The sequence below is a fragment of the Apodemus sylvaticus genome, chromosome 5 (genome assembly GCF_947179515.1).
Source record: "Apodemus sylvaticus chromosome 5, mApoSyl1.1, whole genome shotgun sequence".
Lineage (NCBI taxonomy): Eukaryota > Metazoa > Chordata > Mammalia > Rodentia > Muridae > Apodemus > Apodemus sylvaticus.
The window spans coordinates 83454340-83477551 of record NC_067476.1 but is presented as its reverse complement, the minus strand read 5'-3'; the positions used below and the strand labels follow the sequence as shown (position 1 = coordinate 83477551).

Genomic DNA, 23212 nt, shown 5'->3' with positions numbered 1-23212 from the left:
GAGGCTGAGGCAGAAGAACTGTGAATTCAAGGCCGACTTACTGGGCACAAAAGACCAAATCAAACCAACTAAATATATACAGACACAAAACCAAATCAAAGTCAGATAGCTATCATTTACCAAACTTCTTTTTTCGTGGTATAAAGTGGCATAAAACAGCTTTACATAGGCTGCCACATTCTATCCTTTTGAACTAGGTACTTCCGTGATCTCCATTTTACATGCGATCATAGCCAGAATCATATCCTTACAACCTACTCTGTCTAGCTCATCTTTGTGTGACTCTTCCCTTTACTTAACTTGACACATCACGATCCTTTTCACTTTGGACTGGAATTCAGTCTGCCTCTATAACTGCACCAGTTCTTAAAATACTGTACTTACAGTCAAGTAGCTTGTCCCCAAGACATAATTGCCCTTATACTAATTTATCCCCTCCTTCTCATCCTCCAAGAAGCCAGGACTATTCCAGAACATGGTCTGTAGCAAGTTAGCCCCTAGTGATACTTCCGGATCCGACCTTTTGAATATTAATCCTGCTTTTGAAAATGTATGTCCTTACTTAAAGTAAGGCCCAATGGAGTGTACTTCCTTGATGATATCATTTCTAACTACCCCAGCTTCTATTTTATTTGAAGATTCATACATGACTACACTGTATTCCATAATTTTTCAACTCCACTCTTTCCTTTAACTTCTCCTGTATCTTCTTCCAATTGCCTCTCTCAAGTGTATAATTTCATGTATATTTATTTTTGTTTTCTTGATGCCTTCCAGTTTATTCAGTTTACTTTGAATAGGCTTCATAGATGTTAAAAGATGAGCAATAGCATTAGAAGACAGTTCTCAGGGTTAGGAGAGCACAGGGAAAACACAAAATGCAGCCTTGACATGAGAGACAAGTGCCCAGAGGAAGCCATTTCCTTTCACCCACTTTTTTCTTTATTCTTTTCTCATACATTGCTTCTCGACTGTATTTTTGTTTTACACACACACACACACACACACACACACACACACACACACACACACGTACATATATGCATACATATACACATATACATATACACATACATATACCCCATATCTATACACAAACTACTGAGTAAAGATTGTGTTTCCCTTATTTGCATGTGTTTAGGGTTAATCGTATAGCATTGGTGTCTCATCTCTGAAGAAATACCACCAGCGCCACCATGTCACCACCACCAGCACTTTGATACAAAACCACATAGAAGTTATTCCCTTTCTTCAGCAGCCATTGACTTCCTGTAGCTCATCTCGGAGGAAGGGGGGGTCTTGAAATTTTCTCCCATCCATGTTAGCACATTGATTGATGTGGTCTTTGCAGGACCTCTTTGGGTAGTCATATATATTAGTCAGGGTCTCTAGAGTCACAGAACTTATGGGCAGTCTGTATATAGTAAGGGGATTTGTTGAGGACTTACAGTCTGTAGTCCAACTCCTAACAATGGTCAACAGCAGCTGTGAATTGAAGTCCAAGGATCTAGCAATTGTTCAGTCCCACAAGGCAAGCAGGCGAAGAAGAGAGAGGTAAATCTTACTTCTTCCAATGCCCAGATGACTGTGTCTTAATCTTCTGGGATTCATAGCCACTATGACTCAAGATCTCCTCAAGATCCAGGTCAGAAACTTGTATCTCCCAGCCTTTAGATTAGGATCACAGGAGAGCCTCCCATTTCTGGATTGTAGCTCATTCAAGGATAGACAAGATGACAACCAGGAATGGCCACTATACCATATTCCTGAGAGTTCACGGGAGCAGCATCCCTGCCCTGTTCAGAGGAAACTACCATGTAGCAGTTGTTCTGGTCCACGGGCTCTCATAATCTTTTCATCTCTTTTTCAGAGATTTTTTCCCTGAGATTTAGGTTTTAAGGTTGTTTTATAGATGTCCCATTTGAGGTGCTGGGTGCCCCATGGTCACTCATTTTCTGCATTCATTTTGATCAGTTGTGAGATATCACAAATAGTTTCTGTCTGCTGCAAAAAGAAGCTATTTGATAAAGCATGAGAGTTGCATTGATTTATGGGTAGAAGGATGGACATTTAGAAGGCAATTGAAAATTATATTACCTCAATAATATGGCAATAGTAGGCTCAATGACATCTCTAAACATGGCCTGTTGGCCAGGTTTACAGTATTAGGCATGAATTTCTACCAATTGAGTGAACTTTAGTTCCAATTAGATAACTGTTAATTTCCTCCAGTTCCATTCTTGCACAGCTCAGGTATCTTGCTGGTGCCATCATCGCTGTGGTTCTGAAGCTTTACAGCTATATAAGACTATTGATTCTCAACATTTCCTACAGAGACTGATGTAGGTCATCAGTCTCTAGTGTATTCATGGGCTGCTTCTTCTAAGCAGGCAAAACATTCTTGGTACTAAGATGCAGTGGCAGGCAGCATAGTACTGTTTCACAAGGAGCTAGACATTAAGTCATCAAGAGTAAGACCAATGAGAGTTCATGCTTTAATGTGGAGGAGAAAAAGCACTAGATGAAATTACAGTAGACAAGTGTAAAAATGTACAGCGTGACAGTAGGATTTAACCAGGGGAGTCAGAAAAGCACCTGGGATGAAAGACCATTTAAGTGGAGGCCGATTGCGTGAGTGGGCTGAAGTTAGGCCAGCTACCTAGATCAGACAGCCTCTGTGGAGACACTGAGTTAGAAAAGCATTCAGAGTGTTTGGGAATTTATGGAGGACAAGTTGACATTAACAGGCTGGTAGCTGGGGCTGGACTACTGGAGAATCAGGGAGAAGCTTTGTTCTGTAAGACACAGTGAAAACCCCTTGCGTGCAAAAGGAGACCATGGAGGAATTTGAGGACACAGTGCAGTCTGAACCACAATGGAGTGAGACACCAGAGGATGCTCTTAGAAAATGTTAGGCTCAAGGGACTCTGTCCAGGTATGAGAAAGGTTCCATGTGTACATGTAAAGGAACTAGAGGCAAGCTTAACCACCCTTACTTCAGTGGTACATTGTATACAAATTGATGACTCACTTGCTCAGACAACAGTGCCTAAGCCTAGGTGGGAAGAAGTGGAAGGGGGTTATTAGTGCTTAAAAGTCCCATCTTCATATGACGTTTATTTCCCTGTTCTCTCCCCTTTGGTCTCATGGAAATTTCCTTTCTCCTTTTGTGGGTCCAATAATGTTTAATGTGAATCTTGGAATTAAAAAAGTGTGTGTGTGTGTCTTGATATGTGTGCATGGCTATGTGATTGTGGAGGCCAGAGACCAACTTCAAATGTTGTTTCTCCTCAGCTGTCATTCACATCTTTTGTTTTTATTTTTTGATAAAGGTTGTTGAACAATGATGGGGACTCAAGTACAGACTGCATTCAGGGAAGGAGGTAGTGGAGCTAAAGAGTCAGGTCAAGCCACAATGAGAGATGTGGTGTTTTTCCTACAAGAAATTAAGAGTTTTCATTCATGGAATATGAAAGTCTTCTTTTTATCAATTGCATATTTCTTGATATCATTTCTATACTCATTTGAAAGCAGTTCAGGACTGTTTTCATTAGAGCCCTCGACCCCTGAGAGAGATAGCCCCAAACCTGAGCTCATGTTCATATTTCATTTTCCACTTAAAGTGGTAATGCAATTCTTCAGGGCTGCACACTATTGGACCTTAAATGACATCTGACTATTTTCAGAGGTGACAACCATCTTTGAGGAAGAAGAGGAGCAGCAGTTGGGCGTTTTCAAAGGGCTGAGCATTGATTTTTGAAAGTATTGAATGTGAGGGCTCAAAGTGAGTGAGTGATTCAAACAAAGGCGTATTATTGGAATACGTCTTCACTCTGAAAGTGCATGTAGATACTTCAAGAAAATGTCCACAGTATTGGATCCAGGACCATGGACATGGCATGTGACAATGCCACCAGTGCTCTATATTTTTTCAGCCTTTGGATCTGAGATAAAATATAGCCCAGGCCAGCATCTGTTGTAGAAAATTTTATTCCCAACCCAGAGTTTCTACCCTGTCTTTGACCATTTAGATCCTAGATAAAAGACACATTTGAATGTTATATTTACAACAAGCCTTAATCAGCTCTAGGGCTGGGCAGATATCTACCCTCTGTGCTACTAACATGTATTTTCTATCAATAACTCTGAGTTCTTATTTCCTCTTGGCTGCTTTTAACTCCTATTGGCCAGCACTCGTGGCCATGCTTTCTTGACTTCTACCTTGTGGCATCTTTCTTCTCCTCCTTCACCTTTTCCTCCCCTTTCCTCATGATCTCCTCCTACCTCAAGCCAGGGTACCTTCAACCTCCACCTATGTCTCTTCTGCCCAGCTATTGGCTGTTGGCATCTTTATTCACACAATCACAGGTAACTTGAGGGCAAGGTCACATAGCATCTCTTGGATGTATGGACTCTCTTGTCTCTGGGTCAAGCAGGTCTTGGAGCTCACACTTAGCATTACAATACATAGCAAAAAAATCATACCTCAACAAGCATCAAACTCACAAATTTCTTTCTTCCACTTCCCAAGTGCCAAGATTACAGACATGTATCACCATCACCATGCCTGGCTTGAGAGAGATTAGTTTTTTTTCTTCATGGTATTGTCCAATATATATGATTCTGTCCATGCGTATAGTGCAAGAGGCCACCTTAACATTTATAAACATCAGTAGTGTGGAATATAGCTGTTGGTTTTAACTGTTTAAACCAACTTTAGGCTACTCATCACACAAAACAACTTAATTTTTTTGTGCATTAGTTTATTTGTTGGTATTTTAGTTACATTCAACGTGTAGATTGTTACAAAATAATGCAAGAGTTCTATATTTTATTACTGCTATCCTTATGAAAAACTGTATATTTCTCATTTAAAAATTCCTGAATAAAATGTTAAAAACACACATGTAAGAATAATTATACTTAACATTATATCAAAACATTAGAACTTAATTCATACAACTAAAACATAACAGAGATTTCAGTAAACAAAAATTAAAATACTATTTATGATTTAAAAAGTAGATTTAGAAATTAATGCACCTGAATCTGAGAGGCTTTTGCTAAACTAATCAAACAACCTTCTAAGAAAGGATTTCTTGGCAGGAGTCAAGACTTTCCCAGAGCCTTTTTTGTGGAGGGATTTCATTGGAGGTTTTTGTAAGGGGAGGCTTCTTTTTGGAGTTTGTAATGCTCTTGCTATCTGTACATGCTCATTGCAATAATACTTGTTGCTTCCTTCTGACAAGTGGATGAGTGTGCGTTCTTCCAGATCCATGCACTGGGCATGTACCCAGTGCCCATCCCCATGAGAGCAATAGATCATGGCAGGTTTATTGAGCTCCGTTGAATAGAATGGAACCCAAGTATTTATGTCCACATCACAAGTAGGGCAACATGTTATCCAGTAGCCGGTTACAGACTCATCATCCTCATCATCTTCATTGTACGTGTCAAATTCATCATCACCATCAAAACTGGTTGCTTCAGCACTGAAACAAAATTCCTCTGAGTCTTCAAAGGGAGTGGAGTCCCCAGGATCTTCTGTTGATGTCTGACTGTTTGAGACGGTTTTCTGCTCTTCACCCACATCATCTTCAGAACATCTCAACATATAGAAATAAAATGCTTCTGACATAGCCTGCTTATTGTCTCCTGGAATGCCAAGGAAAACTGTCCCATTTCCCATGTTGCTTCCAAACCATATTTTGCTATGCTTAATATCTGGGGTCCAGTCAGGGGTCTCCATCTCACTAATTTCAATTGTGTTGTCCCCTAGAGAGACAATGCTGCAGACCATCCTTTTTTGATTTTCCAGCTGATAACCACCAACAATAACAAATTCATCATTATTTGTTTGAGTGAGGATTGCACTGGAGACAGAGATTCCTCCTGGCAAGACTGTGCAATTCACTGCTGGGGTACCCAGGGGAAGATCTACTCTTATTCTATACAAGTTGGCAGGGCGTCTGTTACTGGCAAGTGAGTGTCCTCCCAAAATATAAATGGTATCATTTCTGGCAATAGAAACATGAAATGACAGCCCATCCTGAAGTTCTGGAAGAATATATGATGTAGCACACCCAAATTCAAAATCTACCAAGAAAACATGGGGTAGACAGTCAGCTACACTATTCCATTTTTCTGTGGTTCTCTGGGTAGAAGGCATATATGATCGTCCTCCAAAGAGAACACCCATGCTTTTTCCTCGACTATATACTACATCAATGGAATGGCCGTATCTGGCTTCAGGGACATCTCCTACTAAGTCTTTCTCTGTGCAACGGAAAGTAACTTTTTTGTTATTCTTGCAAGCGACAGACATGATATAAATCTTATCAGAAAGCTCATTGTTTGGTGTTTTCCCTCCGTGAATGATATATTGATGCTTGTCAGAGTCTATGTTGCCTTTGTATGAGCAAGTAGCTGGGTAACGAAGAGGTGGGAGGTAGCAGGAATCTTTAGAGAAAATTGCAGGCTTCAGTTTGAGATGATTTTGTTTTATATCAAAATGAAAGACTCCAGTAGGACAGGATCTCTTAGGCCAGCCTTTTTGGCCAAAGAAGAAAACCTGGCCATCAAAGTTCATCAGTGAGAAACCTGGTTGAATTAAGGCTATGTTATGTCCCACTGTTACCATCTGCAGGGACATTTTGATTGTGAATAGGTCTTTTATCTGAAAGAATTATAAAAAGCAATAACTTAGAATATATTTTCATATTGGTAATTATGTTTAGATTTTTTCCGCACACAGAAGGCTTTTAAAAGAAAAGTCATTTGATGTGCTTGTCTTAGAATCATAAGACACCTCTTGCCCGCATTAGGAAACTAAGAGCCGCACACACTACTTTATCCTAGCAGCTGGGACGTATTTTAGTGGAGGACTGGCTTTGCTTTGCTTTCTGGGAATTGTAGTCCTGCATTCCCCTAGAGCCCTTACTATGAGAGCCCAAAGAACTACATTTCCCAGAAATCCGTGTTCTATGGGTTGTGTTGTTGGATAAATTGTCTTTGTTGCTTCAGGACAGAAACCTCGTAGGCTGTTTGACTGGATAAGGACTCCAAAAGTGTGAAGGGACTAGATGGGCGCCATGGTGACGGACAGCTAGGGAACGGGAGGTGAGATTTGGCCCTCTGTCGACATCGGGGCGCTGGAAGGCAAGAGTATCAGGAGCAGCGCTGGCAAACCCGTGCCCAGAAGTCGCTGCAGCTTCTCCTGAGACTCTTAATAGGGTGACCCGGTAGGAGGCACACATGCTTCTGGCCCGAGTGTGGTTGCCTGGAAGCCGTGTAGCTTGAAGGGAAACTATGGATGAGGTGTCTTCACTGGATGTATAGAAACGAGACTCAGAATTGCATTATGAGGACTCTTCGCTTGTTGGGACAAGAAGTTAGTAAAGTTGACTGTCTTTCAAAACAAAAGGACGAGGCTCAGAATACCTAGCATGCAGTGGAGAAACATCTTGAAATTGACTCCCCCCCCCCCCCCCCCCCCCGGGCTCGTGCATATACTAACGGAAGTGTAATAGTAATTAGGCGGTTGCAGGGGATACTTTAAAGCCCACGCCCTTCCAGCTCGGCAGCTTTCCTTCCTTTTTGTTTTGAGGATTCTTTCAGGGAAACAGAGAAAGTTCCTGAACTAGCCTCCCCTCAACCCCCTAGGAAAATAGAATTATCCCGTTTTAGTTCACTTTTCAGCTCATGAACTATGAGATGACGCTTGAGTAATTTTATGTCGAATACAAAGAGGGCCCCCTTTCATATTGTACTACTGTTATGAAATATTTATCAGATAAAGTAAGCTTGGTAAGTTATTATTACTTACCTTAGAGAGGTATGAAGTGTACTTCCTGCTTGTGGATATGAAATGCTCTTTCTTATTTTGGCACTAAATGTCGAAACAAAATAAAATTTACATTTTTTAAAGTAAGTCGTTTAAAAAGCATCATAAAACAATGGTCAAGATTAGGACGCAACGCTATCAGACTAGATTCAAATTCTGGCTGTCACTTAGTAACTACATGACTTTGAGCAAACTGTTTAACCAACTCTCTGTAACTTGGTTTTCTCATCTGTAAAATGAGGTAATTTTACCCACATGGATTGATGTCAATTATGATTAGTAATTTACCACTTGTAATGAACTGAGAACAGACCTTGTACACAGTAAATAGCAGATACCATTGTCCTTGAACTAATAGATAGTAAGGCTGTCAGGGTTCATTTATCTGCTGATACTGACAGCATACATGAGAGATGCTGGAGCTGGCTAGAAGGGACTATAGGATGTTGGGATTTGGTCAGTGGATGTAGACAGGTAAACCTTTTATTCTTAGTTTTTTTTCTTTGACAGTTTCATACACGGATATAGTTCATTCTTATGATTCAACCCCCTCTTTTATCTTCCTCCTGTCCCTGCCAACCTTCCCTCCTTCCTAAAAAAATGTTCTCACACTTCCTACATTAATATATTTTTGGGGTTTGACCCCTGAGTTTAACCAGAAACATCTGTGTGGCCATGAGTTTGGAACTGTCCATAGAAGCTTGGTGCATTCATGAATGGCTGTACACTTGAAGGCGGTGTCTCTGTTTCTGTTTCTGTCTCTGTCTCTGTCTGTCTCTGCCTCTCCCTAAATCTATCAGTAGTCAGTTGTGCAGCCGAGTGGGGTAGGGCCTCCTGTGCTCCCCTCCAAGCCTGAGGGCCAGTTATAGGGCCAGTTTTGTGCAGGCACAGTCTAGGTATCCATAGTAACTGTGAATTCATGATTGCAGTGGTTGTGCCATCTTAAAGATAGCATTTCAAAGCCTCTCTATCTTCCAACTCTTAACATTCTTCCAGCTCCCTCCATTCTTTCAAGATACTCTATGAAGAGCAGAGGGGGTGGTATAAGTGATAAACTTGTGAACTAATAATAGTTGGATAAATGTATAAGCCAAAGGTATTGGTGACTCAGTGTAGATAACAAATCAGGACATTTCTTTTTTGACACTGTGCATATCCATCACTATGTATGCAAGATCCAAAGTTGGGTTTTTACAAGTCTAAATCTGGAATGCTGCTGCTTTGTGTCTGTGGTCATCCTTGGCAACTTATTTTCTCTTTTTTACCTGTAAATTGGGATAATATTAATACCTATTCATTGGATTGCTTTGTGACATAAGCTAGCACATGCAGATTATAAGGCACAATGACTGATGCACAGAAATTAGTCAGCAAATGATATTGGTCACTGTATTTCTGTTCCCTCTGCAAATATTCCTTGGGCCATGTAATATCTATAACCACTCTATCATATATGTTTTCTGGCCTCAAGAACTTTTAGAATCATTAATTGCTTAGCAATCTCTTGCAGCCAGAGAGTCCTCAAGATGTGATCTTGACTGGGTTAAGTCAGGCGAGGAAAGGGTGCCTGAGAAAGAGTATTTCTGCAGCTCTGAAGGCAGCAAGCCTTCCACTTCCTCAGAGTGGTTGTCTGTAGATCTAGCAGCTTGCTCTGAAATAACTTAGGAAAATGTTTAATTTATTCCTGGGCTGGTCACATACGCATAAGAGAAGATCTTCTGTCAACTGAGAACCTTCTGCCCATAGGTACTAAAAGAAAGAGTTAACTCCTAATCCAGAAGTGAAAGCATGGGTGCCCTAGGTGGTTACACTGTCCATGCAGAATGATCATTTTCAGACATTTGCCCCATTTTGGATAGAGGCAGCACTGAATTTGAAGCTCCTTTATTTCAAATACTTATGAAAACCAATACAGAATTATAGAACTGTTTGTTCTATACAAGGGGCAATGAATTTCAGATCCCAAGGAGTTAACACCGCCCCCCCCCCCCAAAAAAAACCCAGCCTAAATTGTAGCCTGCTATGTCATGTTAAGGTTGTTTTAGGGATTTTTGGGTTATTATAGATTAAATAGAGGCATATTCTCAGACAATGCACAGGGAAGATTGTCTATTTTTGTAATAAACTTGGAGCCCTAAAAACAGCAAAGGGAGCTACATTGTCTCCTCTTGGAACAGAGACAAGTTTTTGCCCATTTAAGTCTTAGGTGACCCATTTTAGTCAGATGATTTGGGTATTTAAATAATAGAAACATTGGAGGTATTTTAGCGTTTTTGACACTGAGTTGTTGAAAGTTGGCTTTTGGGCTGGAATATATCTTCACTGGAGTTGAAGAGTGTATCTTTTCCATGGTTTTAATATAACTATATTAGTTATATCTAGGGTTTTAAAAATTGTTTAAAATTGTGTTAGATCTAGAATAGCCCATTGAACGTTTTTTTCTTTAAATAGACCAAAAAATATACATTGCTTCAACTGAGGGAAATTTCAAAGTCAATACATTAAAGATGCTTTTTGAAAGGAAGAAATCCAGGGCTGACACCCTTAGTGCCGCACCCTCAGCCCGGTGCTAGCATTCCTCAGCAGGACAGTTTCCACTTAACTTTGAAGCAAGGGCATAGTTGAGTATCAGAAGGGAACTAATGGTGTGAGGTCTGGGTTTGTAGTTTCCTGTGTCTGAACTGACTTTCTCTCCAAAGACAGACAGTGTACTCTGAAGCATTCAGTTTTACCAGTCAGTATTGCTTATGTTTCCTGACTCCAAAATAGCAAGCACCCCCTGTACTGTAGCTACGTAGTGTGAGTTAACACTGGTTTGCATGGTTAATCAGATTTGAGGCACACACTATTTGATTTCTGCTGGCAATGAAACCAGGATTAGGTCTTTGTTCCCACATCGATGCCAGAGGGTCATTTATATAGCAAGATTAATAATAGCACCCTGATGGAATTAGTCACTGCAGTAGCTGGATACCAGAACCATACCTCCAAAATCTATGGCACATCTTCTCTACCCAGATGCCCTTCCCTCCTGTAGCCAATTGCTTTAGTGTGGCATCAGCAGCCCTTTAAAGTTTATCAACATAGGTAAATGTTTATCTTTTCTAGAAATGAAGGTATTGGACCTACCTGAAGGCCAGAGGGGCTGCTTATCCCTCTCTGAATCCTTTCAGCCAAGCCAGGAATTAAACTCAGCACTTGGGGAGGAGTCACTGTTTGAGTTTAACTGTGGCAGGCTGAAGGCTGAAGGGCAGAGTGTTTGTGCCTACAGATGTTTCAGTGAATGCTGGTGTAACGGGAGTAACTGACTGTGACCTCCTTCCCATCCCCACGCCCCTTTGATGGTTGGGGGAGACAGATATCCACCAGGGTGTTGCTCTCAAGTTTAACCTTTTCTTTACTGACAGACTGAAAATGTTAAGTCCTAAGATACCAGTCATTTGTAAAGACAAAATCTAGTTGAAACTAGTTTAATTTATTAAAATTAAAAACATTTTAGAAAAACACAAAATTGACTTATCTTAAGCTTGGTTTAAATGAATACTTTTGTGAATTAAATGAGAAATTATCTCTTCTGAAGCAGAGATCAGAAGATCTCTTTTATGCTTTTCCTTAGTGCAGACTAAGATGCGAGGGTTCTACATACTGGATGACCTCTGTCTACTTTGTGGCTGTGTGTAACATTCATTGACAGGACTGTTGGAGAAAGATGAAACCTGACAATTTATGAACAGTCCTCAGTCAGAGGCAGCATTGTTGTAATTTTACTTGGACTTGTAATTTTCTATGGACTTGTTATCAGAACCTCCTTTATAATTCTAATAGCTGCGTGGAATTTCATTGAGCATGAACATTGAGTATAAAAGTACCCTTTCTGCTCTGACATTCAGTCAGCTTCCACAAAGCTTAGATGTCCACAGATAGTGATGAGAGGTAGACAGATTCTGGTAGGGTTTTTGCTTCCATCACTCATAATAGAGTTACCTTTGTGAGCTTTAATTTTCATATCTCCAAAATAAGATCTGAATGTTTCTGAACAGACCATGTGTGGAAAAGAGGGTGCGCATAATAAATCTTGATTATGAGGCTGAGTGGTGTTATGGGTATATTTGTATAAACAGCGAATTAATTTTATTTGAAAATTCGAGATCTGGTTTCGGGATTGGCTTTCTTTGTTTCTTCTTCTTTTCTTTAATATCTGTGCAGCTCAGTCACTTTGTTGATTCTTCTCATGTGAAGATGTTGGCCCATCTTTCAGCTACCATTGTCTAGTTATTTCCATGATGAGTTTTGTTTGTCTGGAAAAGGACATTTGGCTGTTTTCCTGTCAGTACCATTGTGTGACAGAATATCTGAAATCACAGCAATGATGGCAACACTCATAAAACTGGTGTTCTAATTCTTACAAAACAGATTTCATTTAATATTATGATCTGAAATAAGTAGCTTAGGTTGAGTGATTTAGCCTTTAGATTGAAATAATATCATTAACGTTGCAGTTTTTACTTAGTCTTTGACTAGGTTATCTTTCTCTGGAGGTGACTGGAGACTAGTATAGTAATCCTCCCTGAGCACGCTCTCACTTTCCTAGTTATTTGGGTCTGTTCTGTTGAGGCAGAAGTATGGTCATCTGGGGTCTAAAGGTATTAAATGGAAAATCCCAGACATAAGCCAATTATGAGTTTTAAACTGTAGGGTGCTCTGAATAGCACAATGAAATCTTGTAGCTTTCTACTGCATCCTGCGTGGGACATAAATCATCCCACTCACAGTGCGTTCACACAGTATAAGGTACCCTCCTGCTTTCACTCAGTAGCTCCTTTTGTTAACTAATCAAATGAAATGTAATTATAGTGATCCTGTTCAAGGGACCCTTGCTTTGTTTAATAGTGGCCCAAAGCAGAGGGGTGGTGAAACTGGAAATTTGGATATGACAAAGGTAAACTGTAAAGTGCTTCCTTTGAACACAGTATGAGGAAGTGTTATGAAAAAGAGATAGAATGATCATGTTTTTATAGATTTTAAAATAGCGAAGAGCTAGTTCTATTTTAATGTGTGGGTTTTGTTTTTGTTTTTTTCACTCTTACTTATAAGTAAGAGAGCCTAATTATACATTAAACTGTATTGTAAATATAAATAGAAAAAGAGTCAGTGTAGGGTCTAATATACCTGCGGTTTCAGGCATCCATTGAAGGTTTTGGAACAGATCCTTTGCACTAAGGGGAACTAGGAAATTGAATTCATGTTCATCCACGTGGGGGATTAGGGGAAAATACCAGATATACCTTGCAAACACAGGCCTTGCACTTAAGCAGCATATATTATAGTAGCGTGGTGTGTGTGTGTGTGTGTGTGTGTGTGTGTGTGTGTGTGTGTATGCCCCAGGGATTGAACTCAGGTTGTCAGGCTTGTCAGCAAATGCCTTTCCGTACTAAGCTATCTTGCCAATGAACACACCTTGTGTTCTCTTCACATTCAACTTTCCTTCAAAGTTCTTAGATGTCCATCAGGAAATCACAATTATCGGCTACTTAGCCCATTTTAAAACCTTGAGGCAGAATCAGATTCCAACTCTTACTGGAATATATTGATTTATCCCTTTTTAAATAAAAAAAAGAGAGGCGAACTAAAGAATACAAGTCAATTTAATTACAGAATTAAAAATAGCTTTATTTCATGGAAGATATAAAAGACTTGATAATAGGATAGACTGACATTGTAATTGAACAATAAAGAAAGCATAATTGGAAAAAAAAAAGCTGAAAGACAGCGTTAAACCCAGTGCCTTTGTTTTTCCATTTAAACTACATAAGGACTGGCAGTTAACTCACCGTCCAACGGTAGCACTGGTGGGAGCTGGGGGAGTGTGCTGGTGGGCTGGGGAGGGCAGAGGGGGAGCACTGCCTGTCTGGATTCTCAGCCTCGCTCCCTTAAGCTGGTCCACCTTTGTTCTCTAAGTGGAGGAACAACTTCATGATGGCACGGGAACAAGGCACGCCAGCAGCGTCTTCTCATGGCGCAGGGATAGGCATGGTCCTTATGACCCAGGCAGTGAGGAGCTAATGATTAGGGAAGCAATAGAAATAGGAGGAGGAAGGGAGGGTCGCTTGTCAGGTGGATTGAGAATTGGAGCCACGGCTGAAACTGACAAAAGAGAAAAAGAGGAAGGAAACAGAAGTAGAAAAGTCTGCGATCTACAGTTAGGGTGACAGGCTGTCAGAGCAGGGCATGTCAGATGATTTGTCACCTTTTATTTAAAGCAATTAAGTAAAGTCCCCTGAGCAGGGGGCTTGGTATTTTACGCTAAGCATTCCCTCCTCACTGATTCAATATGACGTCGTTGCTTTAAAATAAAGTGGCAAAAAGATGTCAGAGTTTTGTAATGTGCTAGAAAAAAAAAATCATCAAAAAACCTTTCCTTTTCAGAGAAAGAGGTGTTTGTGATCCTATCTAGATAGAGACTGTGTCAGCAAAGAAGTTTGTATGTATGCACCGTGTGCTCAGTTGTGTGCATGGAGGCAAAACTGCAAGTGGGAGCGATGCATTCTGTCTCGAAGCCCTTTATTATTCTACAGTCATAGGAGCCTAGAATTAAAAATAGCTGAGATGCGTGTCTCAAAAATCTCATTTCTTTTAAGAGAATGCCAAGTGAAAAGGTCATTTTTATTTGCAAGATCTGGCATTTTGAAACACTTAGAAATGTGTTCCTGCAGGCCGTGTTGACTTTGTTCCTTGGTCTACACCTGCTCCTGACCAGCTGCGCGGGTTTTGCTTAAAGCTGATGTTCTGGTATTGTAAAAGTGCTGTTCCTTGTGCAGGTGGCTGGCGGCCGAGAGGGGACAGACAGCTTAAACTAAGCAGGGTGCCTCTGTCAGTTGTCATGCAATGCTGTTGCAGTAAGAGTCAACAGAGCATTGCATACCATGTGAAGTGGGATTGTGTTCAAACTGATACCCCTCTTAAGATTGAAACACTGTACAGTTTTGGAGCTCAAAAGTTGTCTCAGATACCTCTGGATTAGAAGCTTTATCAGGGATGGTGAGAAAAAGGTTTCACAGAAGCACCCTGTTATCTTCTGTTAAGTCACTAATACAGTTGATGACATTTCTGGGACTGGGATGTCGGCTCTGAACATAATTAATTGCTAAGCATACAAACTTTTCTTGGTAAATGGAATGTCTAGAGGTCACGAGTGTGCTTACTGGAGGTTAGCCAAAAGTAAGGGTAGGGTGTTTATCAATGATTCCACATAGCTGTACCTTAAATACAAATTGAAAAAGGCATGGTAGTAAGAAGGCGACCCTCCCGATTTCAAGAACAGTTTCTGCAGGTAGAGTTAATCAGCTTTGTAAAACTAGGGGCGGCTGGGGAGAGGAAATGTAAAGGCTTAGTCACGTGCATTTTCTTTGTTTTACGCTATTAGTAAATGTAATTAAAATACTTTTTATTTAGTTGGACTGCTTCAGTTTCTTAACATTGAGGTTTCTGGGCTGACTTCATTTGCTGGGAGGAAAAACATATTTTGGGGAGATAAAATTGATTTCATGAAATCTGCTGATGAGTAGAAAGGCTTAATGAACGGTTGCCTCAAGAAATGTTATTATAGTGGCTTGGGCGGATGAGCAGGAGAAGAAAGCAAACTTTCCAAGCAGAGTGTTTCTGCTTAAGCATGTAGTTTATTAATAACAGTGTTATTCCTGCCATCAAGTGTCCCTGCAGGGAGCAGGCTGTCGGCACGCCAGAGCCCCCATCCTTAGTAGAAGTCCTAGAGCTACTTTTCCATCCCTAACTCTCTTTGGCTTTAAATTGCCTTCCCCTTCTTTTGCACTTCTAAATTTTTAATTTTGAAATAACCATAGGATAGATTCATAGGTGGCTGCAGAGAACTGAACAGGGAAGTCCCATGCACCCTTGGTCTAGCCTCCTGCAGAGTTAACATCTTGCATAACTAATACAAAATTTGAGAAATTGATCTTGATGTGAACCAAAAAATATATTTGGATTTCATCAGTTATGTGTACATCCATTTGCATCATTTGTGCTTCAATTATATCTTATGTAATTTTGCATGGTCTTCTCTATGTAGAGATAATCAGCTCTACACTACAAGACTTATGACAGTATTCGTCCTCGTTCCCTCCCACACCCCTACCCTAGTAACCACTAACGTGCTCTCCATTTCTAAAATTATATATTTTACACATGTCACAAATGGAAGCACTCATATATTCCTTTTAATCTTGGCTTTCTTCACCCAGCCTATTTCCTTTGAAATCTAAGTTGCACAAATCAACAACTTGTTTTCGTCGTATTGCTTAATAGCATTAGTTGGTGTGGATGCACCACAGTTTGGTTAACTATGCACCAGTTAAAGTATATTTGAGTAGCTTTCAATATTTTGTTATGAACAAAGCTGTAGTGAACATTAGTGTACAAGTGTGTGCATGAAAATACTTTTGTATTTTCTGATAGCTGTAATACCAACCATTTTCATGGTTTTCATTGCCATTGTGTCTTTTCTTTGTTGAACTGTCTATGTATGTCTCTTTTCTTTTGAAGTTGATGTAATGCTGAATTTCATGAGGGATTTGCGCATTCTAGATGCTGCTCTTTTGTGATTTGTTAATATTTTCTTCCAGTTTTTATTCTTATCTTGATAGGTCTTTGCAGAAGAATACTTTTGTTTTTAGTAAAGTTAGTCAGATTTTTCTTTTGTGAATCATGCTTTTGGATTCAAGCTTAAGAATTACTCTTAAACTTCAGTCGTATGACCTGAAGCTTTTCTATTTTTCCTGTTTTCTTTACAGCATATACTATTTTACGTTGATCTGTTATTCTTCCTTCTATTTCTTCCATAATTTTTAGCATTCTTTTGCTCAGTTTCATGTTACTGTAATTTAAAAGCCATCATGGAATGTTTCTTCATAGCCATTCTTGTTAGCAAAGTGGGCTCTTGTGTAGAATAAGGAACTTTTAAACATCTTTAGGAAGGCCCCAGTTGTTTATTGAAGCTGCCATTGTGATATCTACAGTCACGTGAAGCACTTAGTCAGCCTACACCTTTTAACCAGTATACAGAATAGAGCCCTTGTGCTGCTTTCTTACTCTTTTCCGTAAAATGCTTTGTTTGTCAAGGAAAGTGGGTAGTGGTTAGGATATACCTACTTCTTTATATATATATATATATATATATATATATATATATATATATATATATATATATATATATATATATATTTGTGACAGCTTTATTATTACTTAAGATATTTATTTATTTATTGGATATATTCTTTATTTACATTTCAAATGATTTCCCCTTTTCTGGCCCCCCACTCTCCGAAAGTTCAATAAGCCCCCTTCCTTCCCCCTGTTCTCCCACCCACCCCTTCCCACTTCCCTATTCTGGTTTTGCCCTATACTGCTACACTGAGTCTTTCCAGAACAAGGGGCCTCCATTCTTCTTGTACCTCATTTGATGTGTGGATTATGTTTTGGGTATTCCAGTTTTCTAGGTTAATATCCACTTCTTAGTGAGTGCATGCCATGATTGATCTTTTGAGAGTGGGTTACCTCACTTAGTATGATGTTCTCCAGCTCCATCCATTTGCCTAAGAATTTCATAAATTCATTGTTTCCAATGGCTGAATAGTACTCCATTGTGTATATATACCGCATTTCTTGCATCCATTCTTCTGTTGAGGGACACCTGGGTTCTTTCCAGCTTCTGGCTATTATAAATAGGGCTGCTATGAACATAGTGGAGCATGTGTCCTTATTACATGCTGGGGAATCCTCTGGGTATATGCCCAGGAGTGGTATAGCAGGATCCTCTGGAAGTGAGGTGCCCAGTTTTCTGAGGAACCACCAGACTGATTTCCAGAGTGGTTGTACCAATTTGTAAGCCCACCAGCAGTGGAAGAGTTTTTCTCCACCTTCTCGCCAACACCTGCTGTCTCCTGAATTTTTAATCTTAGCCATTCTGACTGAGAATATATCTACTTCTAAACAGGGTTCTGGAAGACAGTGCATCTCTCATCAGATACTGTGGTCAACAGTAATCCTAAAGCCTTTTCTACCTCCCCCAAATGCTTCCTTCAATATTCAACACAGAGGGCTGCGCTTAGGGGATATGGGTCCAGATGCTTACACTCTCAGCTCTGGGTGTTAATGAAGCCTTCTCCGGCTTTCATGTGTGCAAAGGTGTGTCGTTAGAAGTTTGCAACTTGAAGTGTGGTGCATATTTTGATGCTGGAGTTGTCTACTTTTATTTCATTCTGATGAAAGAACAAGAAAGGACCACAGGTTCTTTTCTAGTCTATAAACTATGCTTTGTTTTATATTTCTGCTCTTCTTTGTTCTCCTTTTATTTTCCTGGGTGTATTTACAGGTCTATAGATGTATAGGTCTATAGATTTATAAGTCTCTAGAGTGTACATATATACTCATTCCCTATGTGTATTGAATTTAAATGGGTTGGGTTGTAGCTGGAGGCATGATTGCACTCATCCAACATTAGTTCTGTTGCTTTTTTTGTTTCGTTTTATTCCTCCTGAGAGACAATCATGCATCAGAGTCAAGAAGAATTCCAAGTGGGAGGAGGCTTTCAGCTGTACTCTATAGTTAGAAGGCAGCCAATCCTTTTCACTCTTGTTTACCTTTCTGATCTGAACGCATCTTCACATTTCATTTTCCCTCTCATACAGAAGTTGATGACCTCTCTCTCCCTCTTACTCTCTTAGACTATAATTATACCACTTCTCCCTTCCCTTTCCTCCCTCTAAACCTGCTCACCTAGTCTCTCTCAAATTCATGGAAAGTGCAGAGTTGCTGCAGGTCAGCCAAGGAGGCCACCTTTTCACCTGGTCTTTCCTCCCGTAGGAACCAGTCATCATAACATGAGTCCAGTCCAGTCTCTTGGAGACTAGACTGCTTGTGCAAATATGAAAGGCCAGCCACCCTTTAAAGAACCAAGGTTGATGGCTCTGTTTCCTTAGGCAAAGTAAATTACATTGCTGGTGTGTTCTCTCTTTCAGTGGTCCTAGACCTGTAACAGGTAGGTGGCTCTGAGAACTCTGATGCAGCTCCTCACACATTTATTATTCTTTTCAAGTTGCAGTGCGACACTGTGGGTTCAAAAAAACCAGTTTGCAGACATATGACTCTCTGTGTAGTTAAGACATCAGGCAGTGCACTGAGAAGAAAAAATAGTGCATAGAGGCCTGTAACTTAATGCTTACAACTCTGTCTTGTACAGTTGGTTTTGTTTGGGTGAGTTCATTACCCAAGGTTATGAAGATAGACAATGTAAGGAGTGCTAAGTAGATGATGATGATATTTTATTGCAGTATACATTTAGTGCACGTGACACTGCTTATATGATTGTTGGCTTTATTACTTGATAATACAAGTAATTGTGTTAATAACACAATAACACAAAATAACACAAGAGGATTGACTTCTGGGAGGTGATGGGATTTTTCTCCCATCTCTTGGACAGAGGGTAGGAGAGAAGCCAGTTCCTAACCAGTTGGTTTCCAAGTGACATTGGTAGCCAGGGCAGAGAGGTCGGAATTTTGTTTTCCTTTCCAAGGCTCAGATGGTGCAAGTCCTGGCTATGATTTACTCATAGCAATTTATATGCCTTTATTTACTGTTATGTTCTATGCTTTTCATGTTGTGCTCAAAGCGTAAAACAAAACCAAAAAAGAATCTTGTTCTAGGCAAGCCTCTCTTTCTCTTTTTTCTTTTAGAAAAATATTTCATGATAAAAGCACACTGGCGAGTGGGTGGTAAATGAAAAGCATGCTTCCATCTAGAAAACCACTGGCATTTGCATAAACCACCAGACTGTCTGGTAAAGGGTGATCTGCTTTGTCAGCCTCTGGAGAACTTTAACATAGGTTCCTGATGCTTTTCTAGGTAAAGAAAGGTCTAAATTGGATGATGGGTGCTCCTTAGATTTTTCAAGTTTGATTATTTATCAAAGTCTTAAAAAAATCCAAGAAATGCCTGGATTGTCTCACACACACAGAAATAAAATGAGAAGCCTCAAAGGATTTTTGCCTCTGAGCTGTGTGTAGCCTGTTAATTATTTGTCTTTGGTATTACTGAGCTGTATTGAGGGTGAATATTCAAAGTATACCAGTTAGTGCTTTGGAAAGGAGTCCTAAGGGAATGTCTATGATTTTTTTTTTTTAACCATAACTGTGAGAGGACATTTGCAGCAGGAGGAATAACCTGGCCATTCTGATGCACGGAGTAGGCCGGCTGAATGCTTAGAGGAAGAGATTGTTGCTATTATGTTGTGCTCCATTTCTGGAGCAGTAGACAGCAACTTTTTGGGAACATTTTGGGAAAGCTTGTAGAGATTCTTGTGTTTTCACACATGTCCTACTGATAGTAAAACAGTCGTCATTGCCGAGGTTCTTTCCGGGTACCCATTTCCGTCAGCTGCAAGCCTACTCGAGTAAGCTTTACATCACGGAAGCCTGGGCATCAGCACAGATAGGGATTCAGTTTTGAGGTACATGTAGCTTAAAACAGTGCCTTTGAAGTTGAAACCTAAGCTACTGTTTTCATGTGGTCCTCTAGCATCGTGCTTCATGTAGGATGTACAAGGTAGTGTCTTGAGGGTAGCATCAGTGCATTCAAAGCCAGAGTGGTCTCAGTTAAGGGGAGTCTCTGTCTTCTTCCTCATAATCACCAGGAAGGCTGTGTTTATCAAGGTGGACACACATTTCATCTTCAGGGCTGTCTTGTGAGCTTCTTAGAGCTTCATGGCTCCATAAAGCCCAGGGAGTCACCTGTGTTTCAGAGTATTTTGGATTTTAGTAAGGTAAGCAGTACAAATGATTGTCCAGATTGTCCAGACCTCTAGTTGGCTGGGAAGGCACCTCACAAACACACCCATTAAGGGACATGTGGATAGTCACACTGGGTAGAAGAAATAACAACTGCAAATGCTCTTGTGTCAGCCCAGGTCAGGTTTGTTAGTAAATGAGTTTGAATAGCATAAGAAAACACTCCACCCCAGCCCCACTTAGCATTTGATATTTAGAATTGAGGTTGAGGAACAAGGCTGAACCCTTATAGTGCCCTTTCTAGATATGAGGAAACTGAGGTTCAGAGATGTCAACTAGCTTTCCTAAAATGTAGTATACAAGGAGCAGAGCTGGGCTGTGACTGTGTAGTTGTTTGAAACAGGCTAGATTTCTACTTCTTGATTTATAGAATGTCATGGATTATGTTATGTTAAAAAATTTAAATGTTGTTATGTTAAAAAATTTAAATCTATTTATAAGGAATAGCATATATTTTCCTGTTTTTATAAAAATGTTCAACATCATAAACATTATAGGGAAAGATTTAGAAATACATTTACTAGACTTCTGAAAGAACTTACAGGTGGAACTCGTAGTGTCAGGGGATAGTTAAGAACATCTTTAATGCTTTTTCCCTTACACATCCTGTGTGGTTTGTATTTTAAAAGGATGACTACTTCTATAGTAGAAATATATTTAAAAAGGAAAGTAGGTGAAAAAATCTAATAGGTAACAGATTTAAAATGAAACATAATAACGCTTAAAAGATTGATTTTTATTATTTTTAAGTGTATTGTGTGTGTGTGTGTGTGTGTGTGTGTGTAGAGGTTAGAAACATCAGATGCTCCTGGAGCTGGATGTATAGGCAGCTGTGCACATTCTGTTATGGAACTGAAAATGAAGCTCTGGTCCTCTGTAAGAATAGCATGTGAGCTACGGAGCTTCCTCCTTAGCTACAGTTCTGATTCTTGTTTCACAAAAACCTGAAGAAGCTTGGTGCTGTCTTTTCTTGCCATACAGTATGGTGACCCCATATCCCCTCTTTATTATGCTGCATGTATTACTGTGGTGGTGTTTATTCTTCCTCTTAATGTAGATAGTAAGTTTCCCAAAGCTTTATCAAATAATATTTCATACAGAATAAATGGAATTCTGTCAGGAGCAATCATTGGAGAAGTTAATAACTACCAGGCAATCTTCCTGAGATGTGTCTACCTTGAATTAAAATCCACAACGGATTTGCTCTGATAGGCAAGGCCCAGGAGAAATTTGTTTTGGGAAGATTCCTGCTATTAATATACTTTTCCTGTTATTATTAAATATATAAAAATCACTAGGTATTAGCCCACCCTTTTGAGCAGATCTCTGCAGAACTATGAAGATATGCTATCTTGTAGAGATGCTATATGGACAAATTGATAATAATTCTATATAATTCCTGATTTGTTTCAAATAATTTTAGGAAGAAAGTTTTTAGAGATGGTTTTAGTTGCTAGAAAAATGTAATAAAGTTAGAATCAAGAATAGAATGTGCCTACTCCTTATAGTAGTAGGTAAAGCCTGCATAATAGGAAATGCAGCGAGCTTTCATAATCATACTAAAAAGAGAAATAGACTTAGGGCAATTTTGTGTTCAAGGAAAAACATTTAGGTTCAACAATAAAGTCATAGGTATGTACTATGATAAGGCAAGGCCATGCATAAACTGTTGCTTTGAACTTTTAGTGGGTATCTTGTAATGAAACACTGCTTTGAACTTAATGTCAAAATCCTTCCGTAACTCTTTTATGTAACATTTCATCTCTGAGGTATTTTTTAAGAACTTTTTGTCTAAGAAGGTATCAAAAGGCCAGAGAAAAGAAATAAAGTTGTTGGTTGAATGGTTTGGCTTGGAGAGCTCTGCTCCATCTGCCCACCCATCCATTCAAATGTATATGTCTGTTTGTCTGTCTGTATGTATGTAGGTATATGTATGTATGTAAGCATGCATGAATACTTGTGGAGTTGATTGTAACGGAGGTCAGGCCCAGCCAGAGTGTAGGTATATAAATGTTTGAATGCACATGTACCTGTGCATATTTGCCTGTACAGAGCATCTCAATTCTTTTCCTTTCCTTCATCTCTAGTTCATAAAGAGTTAATCAGCCAGGCCAGCAAAGGGCTTCTGGCTGCCTGGCCAGAAAAATGAGCACTAGCAATAAATCTTTTCACTTAATTCCCTGCTGCTAAAAAGTGTGTTTAATTACCAGATATTAGTGCTTATGTTTTTAATGAAGCACAGAACAGTAAGAAAGAGTTAAGTTTCCTTAGCACTTATTTAAGCATAAAGAGTTAAATAAAGCACAGAGTTACAATGTTTAATAAAGCACAGAGTTACAGAGAAAAGAAGCCAGTGTTTTAAAACCATAGAATAAGCAAGAAAGTTTTTTGAACCTTTTACAAGTTATCAGCAAACATTCAGTATAGTCAGAGAGCCAGAAGGCCAGAGACTATCAGTCTTTAAAGCAATGTCTGAAGCTGTATCCTACTTCAAGCTCATTCCAGGCTG

The 23212-nt window shown here is 39.6% G+C and overlaps 2 protein-coding genes across 2 annotated transcripts in view; one reads left to right on the top strand and one right to left on the bottom strand.

Annotated features, from left to right (window-relative positions):
* Nucleotides 1–5049: 5049 nt before the first annotated feature.
* Rag2 (recombination activating 2) lies at nucleotides 5050–7884 on the bottom strand. Its single transcript, XM_052183071.1, has 2 exons — nucleotides 7826–7884; nucleotides 5050–6676 (listed from the first exon to the last, which is right to left on the bottom strand). The coding sequence occupies exon 2, from the start codon at nucleotides 6650–6652 to the stop codon at nucleotides 5069–5071; it is 1584 nt and encodes a 527-aa protein (XP_052039031.1). The 5' UTR covers nucleotides 6653–6676; nucleotides 7826–7884; the 3' UTR covers nucleotides 5050–5068.
* Iftap (intraflagellar transport associated protein) overlaps nucleotides 7001–23212 on the top strand; it is a 78733-nt gene continuing 62521 nt past the window's right edge. The window contains exon 1 of the mRNA XM_052183072.1: nucleotides 7001–7119. The gene's annotated coding sequence lies outside the window, so the exon portion shown is untranslated. The remainder of the gene's footprint in view (nucleotides 7120–23212) is intronic.